We start from the raw sequence: 27,971 nt of genomic DNA on the forward strand, positions 1-27,971 counted from the left end.
AATATAGAGTTCATTTCTACACACATGACAGTTCTTGACTTCTTGGTCAATTGTGGCATTAAATCTGATAATAGACACAACTATGTATGTGCAAAACAAATTCCATGAATAAAGAATCACGATTAATATTGTGGGCGCAATAGCTGTCAAACTTAAAAGAAATTTGCATACACATAATTATATCCCTTGTACAATTGGTGGAACAGCTTCTGAAATTGGTCCCAGATATTGATATAACTAGAATAAATTAGCTTATATCAATTTTCTTATTTCTTCCAATGAGTTATATATAATACTCCATCCGATTGATATTATATGGTATTTTTAGCTTTTACATTTCGCCCAAAGTAAATGACTTTTTACGTAATCAAGAAGATAAGTAAATGACTTTTTACGTAAACAAGAAGATATGAATTACTTTTTCCAAATTTACACTTATTTAAGTGAGTTTTGACATAACCAAAAAACTAGATAAAATAGGTACTACTATTTAATTAAGGATAATTTAGTAAAAACATTTCTTACTTTCTAAAGGTGAGTTAATTTCTTAAGGGATGTATCCAAGCTAAAAACACCATACAATATGGATTGGAGAGAGTATAGTTTACACGGTTCTAGAGAGTTCACACTATAGTATCTTGATAATCAATAAATTAAAGAGACTATAGGTTATTGTTTGATTATTTTGGATCCTAATTAAGCTCCTAAGATACTGCGAGTTGTAACTCTAAGAGATAGTTCTTATAAATGTCATAACAAGAAGAAAAAGTTGGATAACTCTGAGGAATAAATTACCTATAAATTTGTAGATTTGTGCGGATATATACTACTACTTCATCATAAGTCTTAATTTGAAAAACCTACCATGACTTAATTCAAACTCAAGGCATTTCCCACATTGACTTCTGTTTCCACTAAGCCCCATGGGAGAAAAAGTTAAAAATAAATAAATAAACAAGTTTAACTAGACATTGAACTAATAGAGTAATAACTCTAGGACTGCATAGAAGTTGCTAATGTTTTGTCCCATTGATGATCTTTTTCTAGTTGTATGGAAGATGGACATACATTCAATGGCACCAAACCAAGCTGTCACTCTGCAAACACTTGGGCAAAATAAATAATTACATATTAATGTACTAGTACTAGTATATCTTTTTGGAGTTTTTCATTTGGAAGAATGGTGGCAGTGGTTAGTTTATTAATTTTTCTCTTGGAGCAGTTATATGGTGTTATGCAAAAGTGGCAGATTTCAAACTTGTCCTTTTCTTTGAATGTGTCCAATGATTTTATTATCTGAGGTAAGGTATGAACCTCTCTTTGATTATTATTGTCTTTATTGTGGGGGATATGGAAAGGGAGACATTTATTTACTTTATATAAATAAATATGTAAATCACTATATCATCCCACTACTTTTGGCCCCGGGGTGTTTTCCAGCTTGATTAAATCATCACTATGCCAGTAGAAATGGTTTGATATCACCTCTCATATTACTCCATCTGTCCAATTTGAGGCGACATATTTTAGAAAAAAAAGAATAATACAAAATTGATTTTTTTTTTATTTTAGGCGGCATATTTTTATTTAAGGATAAGTTTAAAAATCGAGGGTTTATCGGAAACAACCTCTCTACTCCATGATAGGAGTAAAGTCATGCGCACTCTACCCTCTCTAGACCCCACTTATGAAATTATACTGGATATGTTGTTGCTGTTGTTCGGCGGCTAGGTTTAAGTCTTAAATATACTACTGTATAAAGCAATTTTGCTCGTTTGGTTAAAGGGGATCAGTCATGGTTTTCATCTAATATTTTAACAAATTTGTTTGTTAGATTTGACAGGAGTTACCCAAAACTAGAAACAACAAAACAATCTCATCAATTCCTAGAAATTGCAACACAAAAGTTATAATAGACAATAAAAAGAAAACAAATAGATGTTGCGCCTCAAAAAGCTGCACTAGGATTGTTGAAAAGGACCAAAAATAGCAAAAAAATACAAAATTTATACCTCCAAATTGTTTTTTTTTTTTTAAAAAGCATTCATGATTCAAATCCAACCTATAGGGTTTGTTAAGTAGGCGTTTGGACATGCGATTTCATCTCATGAGATGAAATCCCAAATCACCCAAAAAGGCATGATTTGGAATTTGAAATCATGATTTCAAAAAATATAAATGTAAAATTTGACTCATACGTTTATATTTTGTCAAAAAAGACCTATAAGTTGGTAAATATATTTACCAATCATGTTTTCCAACCATAAGTTGGTAGATATATTGTTCGTACCATGTAAGAGGATTATATTAAAGAGTAGTTACATACTATTCATGTTAAATTTTCATTTTTATTGAACTAAAGTTTGATCAATTGATGTTGTATTTTTTAGAAAGGCCTTCTAGTAGCGTATTAATTTTATTATGAATTATGATTTCCTCATTTGGTAAGATTGTATAAGAATTGGATTTTTTTTTTATGGTTTTCACAACTTGTGGGGTTTTTATGTTTATAAAAAAAAAAACTGCAACTTAAGAAATCAAAATTGCATGTTCAAACATGATCTCATCTCATGACATGAAATCATGTCTAAACGGCTCCTAAATGTTTGACAAACATTAAAGCTATTCACTTTTAACAAACTAACAATTCAAACTTTAAATTTTTATTTTCCTTAATGAGATGGTTTATATATATATATATATATATATATATATATATATATATATATATATATGTGTGTGTGTGTGGGGGGGGGGGGGGGGGGTTTATAATCACATAAATATTTATGACATGTTTCAGATCAAAAGTTTTAAATATTTCCATTTTGTAAAATTCGTGTTCAATCAAGCACAATCATATAATTTGGGACGGCGAGAGTAATTTTTTTTATTTTTTATCCCAAGAACAAATTCAACTGATTTGGTATGTTAGAACCTGAAATTGGTTTACCTGTTCCAATTAACAATGAGTGGTGGTTGATAATCTTGACTATATATGTTTCATCCCTCTCAAATTCAAATTTATAACTAAGAATCAAGATTAATTTATCAAGCAATGATTCAGTAAAAGTTTTAACATGATTAATTAGTTTGTGTTAAAAGTAATGCCTGATCACATGTTCGAAAAGATGACAGAAGAGCTTGAGAAGCATAATCAATCAAATTATTCATATACATTATCTAATAGTATGAATGTATCATTAGAAGAGAAAAGTAGAGAGGAAGGAAAATAGGTCTTTCTCGGTTCTTTCTTTTGTTCCCAGTTCCCACCCAATGTCAGGCACATTTTTGGAGGCCTTTGATCTTCAAATTCGCACTACATAATATTTATTAAAGAGATAAATACTCTTTATCAGGATTTTTTTCATTTCAAGAGTTCGAATTCTAATTTTTTTAACTAAATCCTGCCACAACCATCAATGATAGAAGCATGAATTTTATAGTATCATAGACATGTAGGCGTGTAGTAATATTCTTTAATTACAAACTAAAAGGAAAAGAAGATACGAATAATACTATTTTTTTTTTTTATTATTATTATTATTTTCTTATTTTTTGCCCACCCATGGAGGATGGGCATCTAATAACATGATAGGGCAAAAAAGGATTGATACTTTCCCAGACAAAATGTGACAAATAAAATAGTAAAAAGGAGAAAGAGAGAGAGATGTTGATGAATTCTTTTTAATTTTGACCAGAGAAATGTTGATGACTGACATAGTTAGAAGCATATTGCAGAGACTGGAGCCTTCTAAGCTTCTCTGATCTCCACTCTCTCCAATATATCTACTCATTTTCCTTCCCAATAGTGAGACAGAAGTTAAAACAATAAAGCAAAAAAAAAGAAAAAAAAAATACCAAAAAATATGGCCTATTGAACAATGAAATGGGTTGAAAACTATATTTCATTTTCAAATTTTACCAGCCGTAAAAGATAGTATAATTTGTTTCCCTCTATCAAAATACTGGAGGATAGAATTACCAATAACTGTGCAGACGGGAGACAACACTCTGAATTTAGTTGAGGTGTGTAAAAACTAATTCAGACACCACTATAACATACAAAATAAAATAAAAAAAGACTGACTGGTGCACTAAATTCCCGTTATGCATGGAGTCTGAGAAGGGCCGAACCTCAAGGGTCTATTCTCTATTGTACGCAACCAACCTTCTATTCTCTATTGTACGCAACCAACCTTACCCTGCATTCTGCAAAAAACTATTTCAGCGGCTCGAACTCGTGACCTCCTGATAACATTACAATAATTTTACCAATTACGCCATGATTCCTTTCACCACGATAATAAAAAATGCAAAAAGGGGAAAAGACAAGACCAGCGAGTGAAGTTGAAGTCTCCCTACGAAATCTTTTAAAGAATGAGACACAACTCTCTCACCCTTTTTTCTTATCATTAACTCCTCTCCACCCCCAACCCCAAAAGCCATTCAATTTATTTCCCTCTTTCATTTAACAATGTGTTTCCTATTCTCTCACTTTATACCAATTCCTGCCCACTCTCTAACCAAAAGCTAAAACAAAGAGCTTCATCAAGAACCATAGCAATGGACTTTGACCTTGAAAATCCATTGCCATTTAGCCATGACCCTACTCATGCAGACACTATTTCTACTCTTTTCAACATTGAAACTGATCATATGCCATCTGAACCTTACCATCAAAAACTCGAAAACTCGGATTTTCGCATCACCATTCGTGAAACAACCATTTCTATAATCTTACAAATTTCTCATCCCTTTGATCCATTTCTCTCATATCTTGCCATTAATTATCTCGACCGCTTCCTCTACTTCCATTCACTATCGGTAAAATAACATTCAACTTTTTATTAACATGGAAAAAAAATAACAGAATTTGTATAATTATGATTAGGTTTTGGTAATGTAGGAAGGGAAGCCATGGATCTTGAGGCTGATTGCTGTTTCTTGTGTTTCATTAGCATTGAAGATGAGCAAAACAGAGTACTCTGTTCCTGGCATTCAGGTACTTTATTCTTCTAATGCTAGTTGAAACTACCAATTATCAAATACAATTGCTTAATGTTACACATTTGCTACAGCAAGATGGTGGTATAATATTTGATACAGAGACGATAAAGCGAATGGAGTTTTTGATTCTTGGGGGCCTAAAATGGAGAATGCGCTCAATCACTCCTTTCGCTTTCATTAATTTCTTCATATCTTTGTTCAAATTCAAAGATCTGCCGTTACAACAAGCACTCAAAGGTAGAGCCACTGAGATTATATTCTCAGCTCAAAATGGTAAGTTAATTCGTCCCAAATGACTAATTAGCCAGAATACACCATCAATGTAAACAATTTTTACACCATCAGACCATCCAAATTAAAGGATATGTAAAGATATTTGATAGTGTAAAAATCGTTTACAAATTGGTGTATATTACTTAAGCTCATTATCACTTTAAATATCTCATTAATCTTCTTTTGTTTTTTCATTTTAGAGATCAAGATTTTGCAGTTCAAGCCATCAATAATCTCAGCTTCAGCTCTTCTCTCTGCTTCTCACGAGCTTTTCCCATTACAATTCCCATGCTATAAATCTGCTATCCTAAACTGTTCATATGTACATAAGGTAAGTCATATTCTTGCTCAATTTCGTTTTTATTTTTTTCTTTTTAGCTGGTTTGTAGTTTTTTTATTTCTTTATTAAGCACATTCATTCCATTCATTTTGTTCTTTTCAAAAAGGAAAAAAAAAGTCAATAATGTTCACGATCTTTTTCTACCTAAGACAAGTGTAATAAGCATAGTGCATAGTACAGGATAACTATATGTTGATAAATTATAAATAATGAACGTTATGATTATCTAATTAATAAATTTAATGAATGCGGTTCATAAATAGTTGTTTTTAACACCAGCGGCAGAGCTTCCACACTTTATGGGTCAAATTAAGGATTTTACTCTAGTTTATATAGCTACAACGGACAACGGAATTTTAGTTGGGGTAACCAAGTTCTATACAATAATTTATTCTAAGAATAATGAAAGTGAATTACATTAAAGTTAATACTCCTAACACATAAATGGACCGGACTAGCTGTAATATGTTGCACCTAGTATAGCTAGACAATGTAGTAACTATAATATGCAATTGCACTTATTCCCAAAGATTTAACTAGTACTATAACTTAAACTAACTATCAGTGTATTTCTACTGATAGTAAATTAAGTCACGTTTTATATTCTTTTACAGGTTACTAATCTATGTATGTTTACTACATAAAGTTACTTTGAATCAACTTATTAGGGATATGATAGAGTAAATTTTATTTACATTGTTAGTGCTGAACAGTGTAAACTTAACAATAACGGTATAACATTACTGGAAAAAGGGGGAATTTACGACGGGCGTGTCTAAAAAGGGAAATTTCTGATGGACGTTTCCATCGACAATTCGTCGGAAATTTGTATTTTTGATAGACAAACTTTTCGACGAGCAAACTTCGTATGATAATTCTACCAAAAAGTCATTCTTTTTAGTAGTGTAGAAAATATCAACAAAATTAGATCACTTATAAGATAATTACAAATAATAAATCTCTATGCATTAATTGTTAACACGGTGAAAAAAAATCTTTACATCGACAATGTACATAACTCAATTTCCATAACATGCATGTATAATATTTGTGCAGGATGATTTGTTAAGTTGCTATAATGTGATGCAAGAGATAGCAAAGGAGGGATATGAGTCAGTACTAGGCATAGCATCAAGCACGAGCACGCCAGTCAACGTGCTTGACCTGCACAGTTGGAGTTCAGATAACGAGCCAATTGAAGATAATACTATACTTAATGCAAATAGCAATGCCAGGCAAGAGAACAACTTCAAACGTCGAAAGATTATTACTACTACTATTGAATGACAACAGTTAAATTCAGCTTTCTACACAGCGTTGATATTGATGTTTGATAGAGATATCAAGCTATCAATCTGAAACGTATTTTGATGAAAACGAAGCAGTGTAGTGGTGACCACTGCAAGAGTTAAAAAGATAGCATCAGGCGAAAAAGCTTAACAAGCCAACTAGTATGTATACCTATATGTGGCCCATTGGAGAGTTACACTAGCTTAGCTTTTTTGCATCAAAAAACTAAAAATGAAATAGTACTCTTATTAAAGGGGTAGTTGAGGAGAAAAAAAAAAAAGGAACCAAAAGAAGGAGGAGATATTGTGGGTTGGGAATGGTTTGTTTGGTTGGTGACTTTGCTTTGTATGAATGTGGAAAAAAGGCAAAAAGACTTGAAAAAGAAAAAGAATAAGAAGAAGCGAAAAGAGATCAGAGAATAATGAAAATGAGTTTTATTTCCTTTTGTTTTATTGGGAAGAGAAAAAAGAAACAAAGAGAACGAGGGATGTTAATTTGTTCAACTTTTTAAAGTTGTTTCATGTTGGTGATGGGGCTCTTATTTGGTTGCAAATTAGAGAATAAACTGTATTGTAATGCCATTCTAGCTTGACATTTTACCTATTTTATTAATGGCTTTGTTTCATGATTTTTTCTTATTTACAAAAAAAGAATTTGTAGAATAAATTATTTTGTTACTTTTAAGTGTGAATCTTTGGGCTTTGGAGAAGAAGCGAAGGTAATGGTCCCGATAAATATTACTCCTTCCGTCTCAAAATATTTGTTGTTCTTATTAAAAATATTTGTCGTTTTATTTAATTAAGACAAATCAAGTAACTTTTTTTTATTTTACCCTTGTATTAATTAGTAACACATTTAAGAGATTCTCACCATTAATGAGTAGATATTTATTGAAGAGAGATTACATGAAATATGTTAAGAGGGTAAAATAGTAAAAATGTTACTCTTGTAAATGCTTTTTAAAGGGGCATATAAATGAAAAATGCGATAAATATTTTGAGGCCGAGGGAATAGAGATTTGGGGATTTCACTATCCCAGAAATATGGCCAGACATTTGATATCTGTGTAGGCAGCAGTCTGAAAGTCACCACACACATTCATCCAAAATTGGACCACAGACCGAACTTATAATCGAATGTCTACTGCCCTTATTAATTAGCCATCCATTATTGTTTCTACTAGATGGCATATGTCCGTGTTGCGCACATGCTCAACATTTTAGATTATAATGTATTTATGTGTATGTAGTTGTGTTTGGGTAGTGATAATATATATATATATATATATATATATATATATATATATATATATATATATATATATTATATTGCTAATAAACATACATAAGTTTGCACTGTTTTCATATATATACACACACACACACTATGTTAAAAACACGATTAATATAACATTATAGTTACACACACACACACTATGTTAAAAACACGATTAATATAACATTATAGTTTGTGCTCCGTATCCAAAATTTTATTATATTAGTGTTTGCTACGAATACAAAGTTTGTGAAAACTTATTAATACTTTTTAAAAGAGAAGACTTGTTTAAAAGGAAACTATTTTCTTCTCTTTGAGACAAAACAATAGCAATATTTAAGCATCAGTTGATACTTTAAATTTTAATTCGATTAATTTAAAGGTGTAAAATATTTTATTGTTAATGTATGTAGATTGACCTAAACAATACTTATTTTTTTTTATCAAATTTTGATTTGAATAATTCTAATTCAAATTATTAAATTAATTTTACATGTTTAAAATGAAACAAAGTAAAAATTTGATGTTCTATTTAAACGAAGAACTATTATTTTTTAATTTTTGGTGAATATTCTTGGTTTAGGTCATTTTACTTGTTATATTGTCTTTTGCACATTTTTTTTAAGGAAACGTCAATTAGAATTATAATTTGACTAATTTACCTTATTTATTATTTGATCTCCATTTAATATTATTTTTTCTTTTACGACATTAATCTCTTTTCACATTTATTAGAGTAAGAATAAAAATGAAAAAGTAATTAAATTCTATCTTATTTTAAAATATAAATATTTTAAGTATATTTATTTTAGTAAACATAACAAATAAATGACATGGCGGAATAGCAAATACAATAGTTAAATATCTAGATTAGATCTCAGGCTAATATAAGAAAAGAAAGGAAATTGTATGGTTTGACTACTTAACCTTTTGAAGAAAAGCAATAATATGAGGTCTACGTTTTTTGCTGTACAATAATTTCATTTCTTCCTATTAATGGGTTAATACGCATGTGACAATGAATCCACCATTATTAACTTAATGGGGATACTTTGGGAATTACATGAATATTGTTTGATTTTTTAATATGGGGTGCATTTTTTTTTTTGTTTTTGATATTGCTTGTTTTTCTTAATATGAGATTCACTTTTTATTTTTTATTTACATGAGCTTGGAGGTGGCGGGTCCACTTTTTTTTTTTTTTAGTATGGGGTCCACTTTTTTTTTTTTTTTTTTTTTTTTAACATGAGTTGGAGGTGGATGACGAAACCACCCCCAACTCATGCTTCTGATATAGTACTAGATAGCCTATGCCCGTGCTGCGCACAGGCCCAACACTTCGAATTATAGTGTATCTATGTATATGTAGTTGTGTTTAGATAGTGATAATATATATATATATATATATATATATATATATATATATATATATATATATATATATATATATATATATATACACTATGTTCAAAATACGATTAATATAACATTGTAATTTGTGCTCCGTATCTAAAACTTTATTATATTCATGTTTGCTACGAAAATTTATTAATACTTTTTAAAAGAGAAGACATGTTTAAAAGAAAACTATTTTCCTCTCTTTGATATAAAATAATAACAATATTTAAGTATCAGTTGATACTTTCAATTTTAATTCGATTAATTTAAAGGTGTAAAATACTTATTATTTTTTTTTTATCAAATTTTGATTTGTATAATTCTAATTCAAATTATTAAATTAATTTTACATGTTTAAAACGAAACAAAGTAGAAATTGATTTTCTATTTAAACGAAGAAATGTTATTCCCTCTGTTTCAATTTGTTTGAACCTATTTCCTTTTTTGTCTGTGCCAAAATGAATGACCTCTTTCTTAATTTGGAAACAAATTCACTTTATGAATGATTTACAGCCACACAAATTTTCAAGGCTTATTTTGGACCACAAGTTTTAAAAGTCTTTCCTCTTTCTTAAATGTCGTGCCCAGTCAAATGAGTTCATATAAATTGAAACAGATGGAGTATTTTTTAATTTTTGGTAAATATTCTCGATTTAGCTCATTTTACTTGTCATGTTGTTTTTTGCATGATTTTTTAAGGAAACGTGAATTAGAATTATAATTTGACTAATTTACCTTATTCATTATTTTATCTTCATTTGATATTAATCTCTCTTCACATTTATTAGAGTAAGAATAAAAATAAAAAAAGTAATTAAATTGTATCTTATTTTTTAAATATATATTTTAAGTATATTTATTTTAGTAAACATAACAAATAAATGACATGGCGGAATAGAAAATACAACAATTAAATATTTTGAAGAAAAGTAATAATATGGGGTCCATGTTTTTTGCTGTGCAATAATTTCATTTGCTCCCTCTAATGGGTTTAATATACATGTGGCAATGAATCCAATATAATTGACTTGATGGGGGATACTTTGGGAATTACTTGAATTTTGTTTGATTTTTTAATATATGGGGTGTACGTTTTTTTTTTTTTTTTACGTTGCCTTTTTTTTTTAATATGGGGTCCATTTTTTTCATGAGTTTGGAGAGGGTGGGGTTCACTTTTTTTCCACGAGTTTGGAGCGGGTGGGATCCACCTTTTTTTTTTAATATTGCTTGACGTTTTTAGTGCGGGGTCCACTTTTTTTTTTTTTAAGAGTGACTGACGACGAAGCATGGGTAAACTAATGCTTCTATATAATAGAATAATAGAAATATAATAAAGTATTTCTATCTACTTTTTAGAAGAGTTAGTAATATAAAATATAAAACGTTATTTTTTTGCCCTTAAATAAAAAAGTGGGTGGGACCACAAAGGATTTTTTTGCCCTTAAATAAAAAAATGGGACCGAACACGGATGACGATCTTGCCTCTATAAACCGGCTCTTCTATATAGTAGTAATAGTAAAGTAATACATATAATTTTTTTTATCAAATTTTGATTTGGACAATTCTAATTCAAATTATTATATTAATTTTACATGTTTAGAAATTTGATTTTCTATTTAAATGAAGAACTTCTATTTTTTAATTTTTAGTAAATATTTTTTGTTTAACTCATTTTACTTGTCATGTTATTTTTTATACGATTTTTTAGGGGAACGTCAATTAGAATTATAATTTCACTAATTTACCTTATTAATTATTTGATCTCCATTTAATATTATTTTTTATTTTATGACATTAATCTCTTTTCACATTTATTCGAGTAAGGAAAAAAATGAAAACGTAATTAAATTCTATTTTATTTTAATATATAAGTATTTTAAGTATGTTGCTGTACAATAATTTCATTTGCTCCCACTAATGGGTTGATACACATGTGGCAATGAATCCATCATTATTGATTTAATTGTTTGATTTTTGTACTATATAGAAGAGCTGGTTGGCTCAATTTTTTTTATTTTTTTTTACCATTGTTTGTTTTTTTAATATAGGATGCACTTTTTTTTTTTTAACATTGACATTGTTTGTTTTTTTCTAATATGGGATTCACTTTTTTTTTTTTTTTTAATATTGCTTGATTTTGTTAATATGGGGTCCATTTTTTTTTCCCGTGAGTTTGGAGGTGGTGGGTTCCACTTTTTTTCCTTCTCTTTTCTTTTTTTAATACTCGTTGGTGTTTAATATGGGGCCCACATTTATATATAAGCATTTTAAGTATGTTGCTGTACAATAATTTCATTTGCTCCCACTAATGGATTGATATGCATGTGGCAATGAATCCATCATTATTGATTTAATTGTTTGATTTTTGTACTATATAGAAGAGCTGGTTGGCTCAACTTTTTTTTTTTTTTTACCATTATTTATTTTTTTAATATAGGATCCACTTTTTTTTTTTTAAACATTGTTTGTTTTTTTAATATGGGATTCACTTTTTTTTTTTTTCTAATATTGCTTGATTTTGTTAATAGGGGGTCAATTTTGTTTTCTCGTGAGTTTGGAGATGGTGGGTTCTACTTTTTTTTCTTCCTTTTTTTTTAATACTGGTTGGTGTTTAATATGGGGCCCACATTTTTTTAATATTAGTTGTTGTTTAATATATATGGGGCCCACATTTTTTTTTTAAATTGGAACGGACGACGAAATGTTGTTGGAACGGACGACGCAATGTTGAGCCAACCGACTCTTCTATATAGTACAAATATATATAAATATAAATGCTCTTTTTTTATTTTATAAAATTGTTTGGTACTACTTTTATTCACAAAATTCAAATCGAATAGTTAAAATGGTGGAGTGCCGCCATGGTGTTATGTGATAGAAGGATGCCTATCATACTGAAAGGTAAATTTTACAGAACACTATAAGACCGACAATGTTATATATGGTAGTGAATATTATTGGATTTAGGGGTGTCAAAAGGGCGGGTTGGGCTGAAATTGGAGATTTTAAAATAGGCTGAACTAAAAATCGGGTCTGGTCATGACCCACCCAAATTTACTTTGGGTTCAAATGGGTTGGGCTAAAATGGGCTAAAAATCGGGTTGGATCGTGACCCGCCCAATTTGACCCGCTTTTTATAAGTTACTGCAATTGTAATTATCGATATGGTGCAATCGTAATTATGATTCTTTCTTTTGCAATTGTAATTATGATTTTTTTTTTTAATTTTATTTTAAAAAAGGTTCTACAATAGATAAGCTCACCATGAAGAAGAGCTTTAAGGAAAAAAAAGAAATGTGATGACAAATATAATTGTTCAATACTTCTATGTAATGTGACAGAATCCAAGATTGTGATTAGTACATATATTATGAAATCCACCTCTTTCTTGATTGGTACTTGAATAATAACCATAGACAAAACAATTCTAGACGTCACTTAATAAAGTAAAGGCCAAATACTGATGGCTCACACTTGAGAAAACAGCAAACAGACACACTAAGAACTACTCAGTTTTAGGACTAAACCATAACAAAGACAATTTGCTACAATTTTAACACATTCAGTATGATGGATGATTCTACTGCAGTCTCACATTCAACATTGTAACATTGTGCTAGATCTGGTCGAGATGATTCCATTGTCAGTTTCTCTCCTATTCCACCTTCGACGATGATTGATATACCTAATACCCAAGCCAAATGAGAATCAATGTGGCAATGGAACAACCAAACACCTGTAAACAAATCACATAAACGTGTCAGCGGGATATTTTTCCACAAACATTTTCCTTCATGTCAAACACATCAAGTCATCAACAACGACATCCTAAATCTACAATCAATAATACAATCTCAACCTTTAGTCGCTGTTGTTAGCACTTAGCATCACCATCAATACATGATTAAATTCCAAAATTACCACACTAGACAACACATTTAGTTTTGAGATTCCCAGGTCTCTATTAAAGATGCAGATATAGAGTTAATGTGATACAGATGCCAACCCAACAAGATACAGTCTCCTATCGTGAGAAGCCCTATAAAGAACACGCCATCAATTCAGAAGAATATAGGCAACTACCTAATGGCACTTTGAATACTTCCCCACCAACTAACAATCAAAAAGAAGGCTCAGAAAGTATAGTTCGAGGTCTCAAGGTTAAAAAGAGGTACACAAACCAAATTTAGGAAACAAAACATATACCTGCAAGCTAACTGAAAATTTCAGAAGCAATTTTCTCCACGTCTATTGCAATGTCATCTTCCTCTTTAGAGTCACGAGAAGCTAAAACATAAAGGTTAAAGAAAAATTGTCAAGTTACAAGAATGATTTTATAAAACAATTGACATGATAATAATTTTGACAATATTTTACCTTGATGACCATAAATCCAATCTCGCGAACACAACTTAGCTTCTACATTCTAGGGTAAAATAGAACTTTGATATTTACCAATAACGCGACCTCCAATGCTAAAAGCAGACTCGGATGCAACAGTGGTGACAGGAATACTTAACAAATCGCGTGCCATCAGTGAGAGTTCCGGATATCTAATCCTATTAGCTTTTCAAAATTTAAGCACATCCAAATCTTCATTTCCTTTGCGAACCAACATAGGCTCTTCTAGGTATATATCTAGTTCTGTCTTTCCTGAACCAAGTTCAAATTGACTTTCAAAAGCATCAAATTCATCCATTTCTTCCACCATTTCAACATCACCTCTATCACTACTTCTTCCCACCATATCAACATCAACAGTTGAATTTTTCAAGTACTCTTTAAATAATGCATGCATATTTTCCTCAATAGCTTTCACCTTTGCATTGCAAGTGAGTGGATCAAGTCTGGAGAAGCAAAATTTTACGAGTTTTAACTTGTACTGAGGATCAAGGACTACCGCCATTGAAGCAATTGGACCGTAGTCTTCCTGTCAATATTTAGTTTCCATTTCCGCGGCCATTGCCTTGACATTAGGATCCTCGCTATGCTTCTCTTCTCTTATCATCATATGGATTCTCCAAACCTTATGAAAATACAAATTAGCAGTTGGATAGTAATTCCCTGAAAACAAAGTAGTGACATCATAGAAAGGCTTCAAAAACTTAGCGATCCTTTTCGCTTTAACCCAGTCCTGTTCTGAAGGACAACATTTAAATTCAATATCAAGTACCTTAAAATCAAAAAATGCTCAACGATAGGGAATAGCACTATCAAGCATCAAGAATGTGTAATTCCATCTCGTTATAGTGTCTTGACGCACTTTCCCCTTCACCTTTAAGCCGAGGTTCTTAATACACTCTACAAACTTTAGTTTCCTTGCCTCAGAACCTTTAGCATATTTTATGCTTTCCCTACTGTTACATATCGAGGTCTCAATTGTCTTCAAGCCTGCCTTAACAACCAAGTTCAAAATGTGGTTCACACATCGAATATGCGCAAATTTTCCATCGAAAAGTAAAGAATCCCTCAACTTAAAATCTTCGATCAGCCTATCCACAACGCCTTCATTATTGCGTGCATTATCTAAAGTTAGTGGAAATATCTTCCTCTCAATTCCCCATTCTTTAAGCACATTGATCAATATTGGACCTAGAATGGCACCACTATGGGGAGGATCAAAATTCTCTTTTGCGAAACACAATTTTTATCAACATAATGAGCAGTGACACCCATATAGCCATCAGAGATGATTGAAGTCCATAAATCAGATGTCAAACATATCCTACTAGGAATACTTGCAAGTTCATCCTTGACTATTTTTTTATGATTCTCATACAACTTACTAACGTCTCAGAAGATGAGTGTTGTAGATGCGGATGCTAAAATGAATGTTCAGACATAAGATTAGATAAGATAAAAAATAATCACATTCGCCAAAAGGTGCAAGTGGTACACATTGAGGATAAATTAACATGAGGTAATGCTGCTTGAGATGGTTGGGTCAAATTTCCTACGTCAGCTTAAAAGTACAAGTAGGTGTGAAACTATGAGGAGTGAAGGTATTAAAAGCGGACGAGGTAGACCCAAAATTACATGAAAGAAAATTATTTTAAAAAATCAATAATTTCTTGAAATTAAAGCAAACTTGGTTAAAGATATGACATAGTAACAACAACAACAACAACAAGCCCAGTATAATCCCATCATGTGGGGTCTGGGGAGGGTAGAGTGTACGCAGACCTAACCCCCAACCTTGAAAGGTAGGGCGGCTGTTTCCGAAAGACCCTCGACTCAAGAGAGGAAAACAAGACAAAAGGTCAGATAGGACCAAGCATATCGAAAACAATATGAAAACAGAGAATAACAAAAGCGAGAAAGTCATGGTAGAACAGTCCGGAAAGAAAGAAGCATTAACTACTATAGATAAATAAGATAACCAAAGTACAACGGCCCAACAAATATAAGCAGCAATCAAATGCAGAAATCAAATGACAATAAACAAATGAGCAAAACTACAACTACTATGGTGAAAGGATAAGCCACCTAGCCTTCTATCCTAATCTGAGTCCTCCACAACTTCCTATCTAAGGTCATGTCCTCGGTGAGCTGAAACTGTGCCATATCCTGTCTAATCACCTCTCCCCAATACTTCTTCGGCCTCCCTTTACCTCTCCTGAAACCGTCCATAGCCAACCTCTCACACCTCCGCACTGGAGCATCTGTGTCTCTCCTCTTCACATGCCCAAACCATCTCAGCCTCGCTTCCCGCATCTTGTCCTCCACCGATGCCACTCCCACCTTGTCTCGGATATCTTCATTCCTAATTCTATCCCTCCTAGTGTGCCCACACATCCACCGCAGCATTCGCATTTTCGCGACTTTCATCTTCTGAACGTGAAATTTCTTGACTGGCCAACACTCCGCCCCGTACAATAAAGTCGGTCTAATCACCATTTTGTAGAACTTGCCTTTAAGTTTTGATGGCACTTTTTTATCACACAGCACTCCGGAGGCGAGTGTAACATCCATCTGTGTAACATTTACTATTTTGGGATAGGTTTTAATCTTTGTGAATATGTTACTTTTGAACCTATTGCTTTTTTAATAATATTTTGACCTTATTATTTTCTAACTGTTCAATTGAAAAGTATGTCTCGGTATTCTACAATAGACAATTTGCATCTGCACAATAGACAATTTGTATCTGCCTTACATTCCAATTTCCATCATATAGAAAAGGAACTTTTGCCAAATCTGTACATGCATTTACATATCTAACTCAAGGACATAATCTGGTTAAACAAGAAAGTTAAGCACAGAGTTCTGAATTCTAAACCTTTGCTCCTTTTGTTTCAATTCAGTACTCATGCATTATACTTTTTAGTTTAACCGTTCTATATATCTTTTTTCTGCTCTGAAAAATGTTGAAGGTAATGTGGATTACTCTTATCATTTTTTTTCTTGTTTTTAAAGTTTTGATAATGTGATTTCTTTGCTTATATTTATGGCGTACTCTGTATTTATTAAGTGTCAAACACAATGACGCTCGAATTATTTCGATTCCAACAATTTCTTCAACAATGATTGATTTAAATATTTTCAAAAATACTTTTTGCACAAAAGCCTTCTTTTTCTGATCGTCCTTCTCGGAAATTGCAACTGAGATCTCTAAAACATAAACTATTTGTTTAGTACATAGTTTTATTTCCTCAGGTACTAAATACATTAGAATTTTTTTTTGAAGCATATCATTGTTCAAACCTCAAAGTATGAGGCAAATTTATTATTTAACTTTCGTGTTTTAAATTATATTTTATCCTATTTGAAACAGAGGATAAACATATTTTGGGCCATGGATTTTGTCCTTCTTTAGACCATACCAGTTGATTGAGCTGACTGGCCTGGTTTTATTGGTCCGTGCTGAAATTATCCACTAACCGCTATTGGGCTTCCTAATGCCCATTTCTTAGCTATTTCCACATGTCATTTTTGAGTGTCGCTTTAAATTGATGGATAACTTACACAAATAACTACATTTTAGGAGCTCTTAACAATCCGTAGCTATCTTTTCCTTAATTACGGTTCAGAGCTATGTTTAGGCAATTCGTGTGTATTTGAGTGTATTTGGATACATTGTTCAGTTGTATCTAACCTTATCTGGTGTCATGTGTATTTGACTGTATTTGAATACATGTGTATTTAAAATGATTGCATTTCAGTGCATATAAATACACGACGAAGTTGTGTATTTTAGTGTATTTATATATTGATATATCCTTTTGTTTTGGCTGTATGAATGTATTCGAGTCTCGATCAGCAAGGTCGCCACCGGCGTCCGCAAAGTTGAATGTATCCAGCTAGACGAATACACTCAAATACACTTAGATCTGAGCAAAAAACAATCAAATACATTTAAGAATCGAAAGAAAATTAGTCAAATACATTTAGTTTCCCAAGAAAATCTCCTTCGGAATACATAGATACTACATTAAAAAATGTAGAATACACCCACATACACTCAAGTCGGGCCTCGAGATCATCGGAAAATACAACAAATTTGGCAGAAATACAAATAGAAATCTAATTTTAAGAGTACAATGCCGGTTTTTCGTATTTAGAAATCTCTACTGATTCAAAGCTATGGTTGGAACAAGTGTTGTAATCAAATCGATTAGCTCTGGCATTAATGGAAAAGAGGGGGCGGAGGTTCGATTTGATCCGGCGGTGATGGTGCGGGAACCGGTGCCGACAGTGGTGAAATCAGAAGTTGTAGATGCGGTGGTTAATGGCGGCGGCGGCGAGGAGCTGAATTTGGGGTGGCAGTGACAGTGAATCAAAATGGGCTGAAGTAATAAATGAGTTGAGCTAATATTGACCCAAAAGTTACTTGGGCTGAATTGGGTTGGGCTGGGTCATGACCAGCCCAACTTGACCCAGCTCTTTTAAAGGGTCTATTTTCTAGAAAAATATTTTTTTGGAAAATATTTTCTAGAAATAATTATTCGCGAAAAATATTTTTCCTGAAAATTATTTTTACGGATTTTTCATGGAAAATACTTTTTAAGAAAACATTTTCCGTGGTAAATATTTTTCGAGAAAAACATTCTTTGTGAAAAATATTTCCCTTCATATTGAACACACCACAAACTTATAAGATACATGATACAAGAAAAGTGTAATATATTAATAAAATGAACTCAAGTTTAAGTAAATCTTAAAACGGGCTAGAATTGGGTTAGTATTGAGCTAAGTTGGAGATCACTTTAAAATGGGCTATGATTGAGCTGAAATCAACCCAATATAAAATTATCTTGAGCCCAACCCATAAAAGTTTGGACGGTTTGGCCGGATCATCACCTTTTGGGCCAAATTCGACACCCCCGTTATGAGCAAAGGCTTGTGAAATTGAGAGCTTCTATGTACTGTATTAGCTATGAAACCCGAATTATCGCTATTTGTTATACTTTTTCTAAACTGTAGCTATTTCGGTTAAATACAGAGAAGTGTTTGCTCTGTCTCGTAATTGTTCCTAAATTGAAAGTACGTACACATATCCTATTCTAATTTCTGTGTAGCACACTAATTAATTACGCACTATATATATATATATATTTGATATTAATCAATTTTATTCTTCCTGTCGTATTGTTTTCTCAATTTAACATTTCAAGTTTTAATCAGGATTGAAGTTTGCACTCTATATTTATACCCATATATTGCAAGAACCTTATTTGGGAGCACGTTTCCATGGCTCAAAAACACATTTGCTGCGCTTAGTTGGAATTTTTAAAACACTTGATGATCTAAATCTTTTCCACATTTGGTTTCCCAAAACATGAACATTTCGTATTTGTTATTGTACTGTATTCAAAACAGAAAATTAGAAAAGTAGAAGTTAGAACAGAAACGAAAAATAATTCTGAGCCGCTAGAGCTTATTTTGCATCCTTAAAAAAATTAATTCCCTCACTGTTGCCTAAGATATTTGGATTAACTTCTCCAACGATTGAATGAATTATTCTGTAATAGAGGCACTTCATGAACACAATGCAGAAATACATGTAAAAACAAGTCTTCAGTTATTTAAAAAAAAAAATAGAAAGTACTATAAATAATAATAGTTAACAATTTAAAATTTAGAAGTATATATTGGCAAAAACATGGTCAAAAAAAGAATTCTTTGACTCTCTAAATTGTAAGTATGTCATATATAAAACCAAAAAGTGGGAATAATATTAATTTATTGACAAGCAAAAGAAGGTTCCGGAGTCCGGAACCAAAATGGCCCAAAAAAAAACATTTTGAACCAAAATATCCTAGCAAAAAAAAAAAAAAAACAGTTACAAAAATGCCTTTAGCGCAGTAATTTACTGCGCTAAAGCACTTAACGAGAACGGCTCCGTTAAGTGCTATAGCGCAATAATTTACTGCGTTATAGTGCCTCCTCTTTTTTTTTTTTTTTTCTTTTTCGGCCCTTTTGGTTAACCCTTCTTCCATTACACTTTCTAACGTATGTTGACCAATGATTAATCATGCTTCGGGGCTCCGAAACTTCAATATTTTATATAAAACCCTACTTATTTTTGTGTGATTAATAAGGTAGGATCAATACATCAAGGATAAGAAAACCTTCGGATGACCGTTTTAGTGGTTGAAAAGTGCTCGAACGCCATTTTCGTCTGAAGACTTGGTGTCATCAGCTTTAAGTTCTTTACGAATATTTAAACTTGTTCATTAATAATTAATTTTTTTTTAGTCAAAATGACAACATTCATAAAAAAAAAAAAATTAATTAAATTGCATCATTTATTCATAACCTTGAGTGGATGAAAATACTTAACATACTAATTAATGAGAAAGCCAAACTTTTTAAAATACAAATTTAACTAAAAACTAAAATCACAACATTCTTAATCATCATCAGAGTACAAGTCCTCAATGTCGTCCTCAGAAAAATATTAGTGGTTTCTTAAGACACATCTTTTTTCAGTAGCAGATAGTTCTCTACCGGTTGATGATGCTTGTTCTTCGGCCAACTATAGCATGTAAAATCTACATCGTCTTACCAGCAACCATGGACAGTCTGACACATGCGGAGGAACTGAATTCACAGCAACCATTTCAACAACAAGAGTCGCCTCCGGTTCAGCCGCAAAGCCAATTTCAACAGCAAGAGTCGACGCCGATTCAGTGGCATTCCGATGAGATTCCCTATCTTGATCATCTTCAAGGTCGCCCTGATGCCTTTGTCTTTACTAGGGATGATGATCATATTCGGGAAGTTTGTGGAAAGAGCCAGTGGATCTTTTAAAACAAAAAGCTCATATTGAAAAAGGGATGATTTTCAGCTCGAAAAAATCATTGCAAATGGCTGTTAAGATTTATTGCATCCAGGGGATGAGGGCGTTTAAAGTTGACGATTCCATACGAAAACTTTGGCGATTGGTCTGCAAGCGAAAATATCAAGGTTGCGAATGGATGCTTCGTGGTAAGGAAACTGCTGAAAAGATGTGGACTATTTCAAAGTTCTACACAAAGCACACTTGTGATATGAGTGACCTCCCAGATGATCATTGTAATCTAGATACCAATATGATTGCTCGTGTGTTAGTTGCCGACATTGCAAAAAACCCAAGGTATCCCCTTCGCCTATGTTCATTTTATTTTTGGTGTTAATATAATGTTCCTCGTGGCTATATGCTGATATTTCAACTTTTTCAGGTACCCTATTAAAGATTGTATTACAGCCGTCCTGAAAGTATATAGCAAAACTGTTACTAGGAGGAGGGCGTATCTTGGGCGTAGGCGTGCACATGAGATAGTCTACGACAATTGGGAGGGCTCTTTCAAGAAGTTGTCGAGATACATGGCGGCTCTACAACACTTCAATCATGGTACTATTGTTGAATGGAAGCTCAAATCGAAACCTGGTGTGCCCGGTCATATTTTTGATTTTGTGTTTTGGGCATTCAAACCATGCATTGATGGTTTTGCTCATTGTCGGCCTGTAATATCAATTGATAGAACACATGTGTACGGGAAGTATGACATAAAGCTACTAATAGCAGTTGGAATGGATGCAAATCGAGCTATATTCCCTCTAGCTTTTGCAATTGCAGCTAATGAGAGCATTAGTACGTGGGGTATATTTTTGGACTACTTAAGGCAACACGTTATTAAGGATCGCATGGGAATCTGTGTGATATCAGACAGAAATGCTGGCATATTGCACAATATGTTCAACTTGTAGGGGTGGCAGCCACCGTTTGCCTACCATCGTTATTGTTTAAGGCATTTGAAGGCAAACTTCCAAAAGGAATATCGAATCCCAACACTTTGCAATTGGATGTGGGCGGCTGCAACAGAGCATCAGGAGAACAAGTTTAACCTGCAGATGGACATTATTAGGCGAGCGAATGAGGAAGCCTTCCACTGGTTGAATGCAATTGATAAAGACAAATGGACATTACACCAGGATGAAGGTAGACGATGGGGTATGCTGACAACAAATAGCTCTGAGTCATTCAATGGCTTGTTGAAATCTGCACGCGGACTACCGGTCACCGCAATGGTGAGAATGACATTTAAGCAGGTTGTGGAGCGGTTCATCACTAGATCAAAAGAGGCCAAAGCATATGCAGCAGAAGGTCTAAGGTGGATGCCAAAACCGTCACAACTGTTCGAGTACCACAAATATAAGGCTCAGAAACATGACCGAATGGAGTATAACCCTGCAGAGCGCATATTTGAACTCACAACAAGTGTGCACCAAGGTAAAAGAGGTAACGTCCACACAATTTGTGAGATTCCAAGAACATGCACATGCGGCAAGTGGCAATCATATCACATGCCATGTTCTCAGGCCTTCAAGTGTTTTATCACAATGGGAAAGAACGCCTCCTCGTACATGGCTGAGGAATATACAGTTGAAAATTATGCAAGAACGTATGCTGGAAGGTTCTACCCACTTGACAGTGAGAATTATTGGCCACCAGATCCATTTTCAATGGTTGCAAATAAAGCATTTATCCGTAAATTCAGAAAAAGTGCATACTCGCGTATTCATAATGAAATGGATGTTCCACCGGGGAGATACACTCGAAAATGCTCATTTTGCAATTATGTTGGTCATGATAAGCGCAAGTGTCCCTTATGGCATGGTGGTCAAACTACATCTCGTGGTGGAAGTACCTCTCATGGTGGAGGAAACTTTCGTGGTGAAAGTACCTCTAGCGGTGGTGGCACATCTAGCGGTGGTGGCGGAAGATCAACTCAAGGTCATTAATTGATGGATGTTTTTTAAGTTTTTTTAGTTTTTAGTTAAATTTGTATTTTAAAAAGTTTGGCTTTCTCATTAATTAGTATGTTAAGTATTTTCATCCACTCAAGGTTATGAATGAATGATGCAATTTAATTAATTTTTTATTTTTTTTACTTTTTATGAATGCTGCCATTTTGACTAAAAAAAATTAATTATTAATGAACAAGTTTAAATATTCGTAAAGAACTTAAAGCTGATGACACCAAGCCTTCAGACGAAAATAGCGTTCGAGCACTTTTCAACCACTAAAACGGCCATCCGAAGGTTTTCTTATCCTTGATGTGTTGATCCTACCTTATTAATCGCACAAAAATAAGTAGGGTTCTATATAAAATATTGAAGTTTTGGGGCACCGAAGCATGATTAATCATTGGTCAAAATACGTTAGAAAGTGTAATGGAAGAAGGGTTAACCAAAAGGGCCGAAAAAAAAAAAGAGGAGACACTATAGCGCAGTAAATTACTGCGCTAAAGACATTTTTGTAACTGTTTTTTTTTTATTGGGGTATTTTGGTTCAAAATGTTTCTTTTGGAGCCATTTTGGTTCCGGACTCCGGGCATAAATGTAAAATGGTCATCTCTGTATAAGATTGACTGAAGGTTAAGTTCATGCACTATTCACGCATGCAAGGGTCAACACTTTTTCTAATTTATCATATCTTAAGTTACAGATAGAAAAGTTTTCAAATGCTTTAATGATGCATCGTGAAAATGTTATTTCAACAACCTCCTACGCGGTCGAGGGGAAAAATAAAGTAAAAACAGCAATAGTATATAAAGGAGGACAAAACAATAAGTAAGTAATTTAATCATAGATAATAAAGCACGACAAAGTAACATCTTAACGAATTATTAACGTGTACATAAACTAAATCATATAAAACAATAATGCAATACACCAAATGAAACAGATAAAGCAGTTCACGAATTATTCAGATTTAATACATAGGTAGCCCCTTTATTTAGTACACTAGGAGTAATTCAAGTTCCAATTGAACATCTTGATTCCTAATAAAGTGTTCAATTAGACACTTGTGATTTAAATTTTGAAAATTTGTCAGCATGTGTTTTCATTGGTCTATTAGATAGTTAAATTAACCACATAAAATATGTTATCTCCTTTAATTATATGCATTCGGCTAAACAAGCCATAAAACCCCAGTTGAGGATTCCAAAAAATTTAAAATTTGAACCGAAAGTATCTGATTGAAACACTTTATTAGGAGTTGAGGTGTTCAATTGAAACAAGGCTTAGTTCGAGTGTCTAAATAAAATATCCTGACAAGTTTAAGGGGCTACATATGTATTAAGGCAATTATTATTTACTTAGAAATTTGTTTACCCCGAAATTGGGAAACCAATTGAATTTGTACACGGGTATAGGATAAGTGCTTGGATCTTGATGTGTATTTGATAGCGGAAAATAAGCGTGTGAGTATTTGGTAATAAAACGGCTAGTAACGGTGATTTGCTTAATTTGCTACGAACATGAACGTTTAGAAGCCATGTTGAATACTTAATGGAAGAAACACAACGTAAATGGAAACAAACGGCCTTGGCCGGATCAGATATTAAGAGAGAGATTGCATATATATTTTTCTATTGCAAGTGTTCTTGGAAAATAAAGAAGCCAACCCTCACAAAGGAAGGGGATATGCCCTATTTATAGTGTGACTTCCATGAGTTTCATCCAATATGAATTAATAAAATAATAATAATAAGGACAGCTCTGCACGGATTTGGTGGGATTAGACTGACGGCGCCGTCTGACACACGCATGATGGGTAGTTGACCATGACAGGACGCTACTAGCACGTGGTTCGCGTGTAACGGCCACACGGACCAACGACTATTCGGACCAACAGCCGTACGGACCAACGGCTATACGGACCAACAGCCGTACGGACCAACGGCTATACGGACCAACGACCACGAATGCTCAGGTCACCGGGCTTGGTCGTTCCAATGATGAAGAAGGCAGATCAGTCGGTCCCCTCGCTCCACCGGTTTGCCTCCCATCCGGTTTTTACCGTATACAGATAGCCCCACACTTCCCGGATCTCCGATCTATCGGAGAAACGGGGAGTGGATAACTTCTGAAACCGGTGGCCCTGTCAGCTCGTCGTTACCTTCTTATTTCTTCGTTTTGAATGTTTGCCATTATTTTTGTCATGATCGTTGGTCCGTTTTAGGACAGGTCGACTCATAGTCGTTAATTCACCGTGCCCGTGGGACTTATCCGATGCTTCATAAGTTCAGATGTCTCTGAATTACGATAGGCATTGACTTTAGGGTCGGTATTTTTTCAACCTTGGCAAAGTTTTTGATGTAGCAATCCCCGTTTTGGGGGAATTTGCCTAGCTTTGGCTTGGGTCATTGTGACCTTGCCGCCTTTATCGAATTTTGGGCACAATCCTCGATATAGAGTATGTGAGTGGGGCAGTGCCGGAATACGGCGGTTACCATCGGGGCGAAGTCCTTTTAACAGAAAGACACCCAAGATTTTGTTATACCAGCTTTTGATTACTTTGCGTTTGGAAAATGTTTGTACATATGAGAATTTTAATTCCTTCTGCCTTTGCTGTAGCAAATATACAACGGGACACGATTCGTTACGATCGTTTGGTCCTTACATCGAAGGCTATGGCCGGTGACCGGGCCTTAGTTTTGCCGTAGCAAATGCTAAATGGGACACGATTCATTATGATCGTTTGGTCCTTACATCGAAGGCTATGGCCGGTGACCGGGCCTTAGTTTTGCCGTAGCAAATGCTAAATGGGACACGATTCATTATGATCGTTTGGTCCTTATATCGAAGGCTATGGCCGGTGACCGGGCCTTAGTTTTGCTGTAACAAATGCTAAATGGGACACGATTCATTATGATCCTTTGGTCCTTACATCGAAGGCTATGGCCGGTGACCGGGCCTTAGTTTTTTCGTAGCAAATGCTAAATGGGACACGATTCATTATGATCGTTTGGTCCTTTCATCGACACCGAATGCAGAAGGTCCAGTTTTGGTTTTGCCGTAGCAAATATTGGGGGGACACGATTCATTTTGATCGTTTGGTCCTTACACCGAAACCTAATGCAGAAGGTCCGGTCTTGATTTGTTGAGCTCCTCCGTTTTCCATTAACCGGGGTAAACCTCGATGTGGGTATAAGTCCCCTAGTGCTTATCCAAGCTGCAAGATCAGGCGAGCGCTATCAAGCCCCCACTCGTAGGCCGTGACCCCGAGTTCCCGGCCGTTTGTCCTTATTTTGTTAAGTAACACGTTGTACTTGTTGCCTCATTAAAAACCTTGTCGAAAAACCCATTTTGGGACAAAACCGTACTAAGGAAAAGAGTGCAACACGCGTTTTCAGACCTAGATCATAACTTTATCCGGTACTTGACTTCCTGCAAGAAGAAAAAGGTTAAACATGAGGTGTCCATACCTTAGCAGTAATATCCCTTCAAATGAGCCACGTTCCGGTTGTTGCACAATCGCTGCCCGTCCACGGATTCCAGCTGACACGATCCTTTGCCCGTTACCTCGGTTATCTTGTACGGTCTTTCTCAGTTCGGACCTAGTTTTCCTCCGTTGTGATTCTTGGTGCTCAAGGTATCTTTCCGAAGCACCAAGTCCCCAACTTAGAAATGTCAAAAATTGGTTCTCCGATTGTAGTACCTTTCCATTCTCTGGTTCTGGGTTGCAATACGGACCAACGCGTTTTCGCGAAGTTCATCCGTGAGATCGAGTTTCACAGCCGTGGCCTCCTCGTTTGACTCATCGGTGGTATACCTGAACCGGGGACTCGGCCCGTTTATCACCCCCGCCCGGAGAAATGACTCGGGCCATCCCTTGATTTTTCCGACCTGAAGCTTGGTTTTCGAGAGTATGGCCGATACCTCTCCCTCGATGGTCCGGCCTCCGGTTCGTAATTCTTTCGTGATCTCTCCGAGCTTTTGTTCATTTTTACGGGCCCTGGGGGAAGATCGAGTTGGTCATCCTCTATCCGAATTTTTGACTCGTATCGGTTATGGACATCCGCCCAGGTCACAGCCTCGTATTCCAGCAAGCTTTCCTTTAATTTGAACGAAGCCGTCGAGCTCTGAACATTGAGCCCCTTTGTGAAAGCTTGTGCGGCCCATTCCTCCGGAACCGGGGGGAGCTCCATTCGTTCCCTTTGGAATCGGTTGACAAATTCACGCAATAGCTCCTTGTCTCTTTGGGCTATACGGAAAATATCCGCCTTTCGAGCCTCCACCTTTTTGGCTCCGGCGTGTGCTTTTATGAAGCCATCGGCGAGCATTTCGAAAGAAGTGATTGAATGCTCTGGCAGATGATCGTACCAAGTCAATGCTCCTTTTGATAGAGTTTCCCCGAACTTTTTCAGCAACACGGATTCGATTTCATGATCTTCCATATCATTGCCTTTTATCGCACAGGCGTATGAGGTCACGTGTTCGTGAGGGTCCGTTGTGCCGTCATATTTTTGGATATCCGGCATTTTGAACCTCTTCGGGATCAATTTCGGAGCTGCACTCGGAGGAAAAGGCCTTTGGATGTACCTCTTTGAATCCGGCCCTTTCAAAATAGGCGGAGCCCCCGGGATTTGATCCACCCGAGAGTTGTATGTCTCCACCCTTTTTTCGGTCGAGTCCACCCGCTTCGCCAACGTTTCGAGCATTCTCAGAACCTCGGTGGATGGACCAGCTCCGGAGCCATTGCTTTCAACCATCCGTGCCTCATCTCTTCTGGGTTCAGCAGCACTCTTCGCCTTTTCCGGGGTCGTTTTACCTCTTCCGTTTTGCAGCTGGGCTATTGCGATTCCCTGTTCGGCAATCGCCGCTCTTTGTTCCTGCAACATTTCAAAAATTAAACGCAAGTCAATATTATCACTCGGGGTATCCGGTTCTTTCCGGACTTGTGTCCCGGACAAAGTAATTGAATTGTTAGTATTTAAAGGGTCAGTGGGGTTTGGCGATCCTCGTGGCCCGCTGCCTTCATTTTCGGCCACGATCTCGTTGTTATTGACGTGACCAGATTGCCCACTGTTAGCCATTTGGTCCGTTTTTTCAAAGACGGACAGTAGATGTTTCTGATTTTGACGGGTAAGATAGAGATCAAGATCAAAGACC

General features: G+C 34.6%; 1 protein-coding gene across 1 annotated transcript; it reads left to right on the top strand.

Annotated features, from left to right (window-relative positions):
- The first annotated feature begins 4,363 nt into the window (after positions 1 to 4,363).
- On the top strand, positions 4,364 to 7,669 carry LOC132619163 (putative cyclin-D6-1). The gene is made up of 5 exons (XM_060334114.1): positions 4,364 to 4,824; positions 4,907 to 5,002; positions 5,079 to 5,280; positions 5,481 to 5,611; positions 6,677 to 7,669. The coding sequence occupies exons 1-5, from the start codon at positions 4,564 to 4,566 to the stop codon at positions 6,905 to 6,907; spliced, it is 921 nt and encodes a 306-aa protein (XP_060190097.1). The 5' UTR covers positions 4,364 to 4,563; the 3' UTR covers positions 6,908 to 7,669.
- The last annotated feature ends 20,302 nt before the right edge of the window (positions 7,670 to 27,971 follow it).

Source organism: Lycium barbarum, chromosome 11, assembly GCF_019175385.1.
Source record: "Lycium barbarum isolate Lr01 chromosome 11, ASM1917538v2, whole genome shotgun sequence".
In the NCBI taxonomy this organism is placed as follows: Eukaryota; Viridiplantae; Streptophyta; class Magnoliopsida; order Solanales; family Solanaceae; genus Lycium; species Lycium barbarum.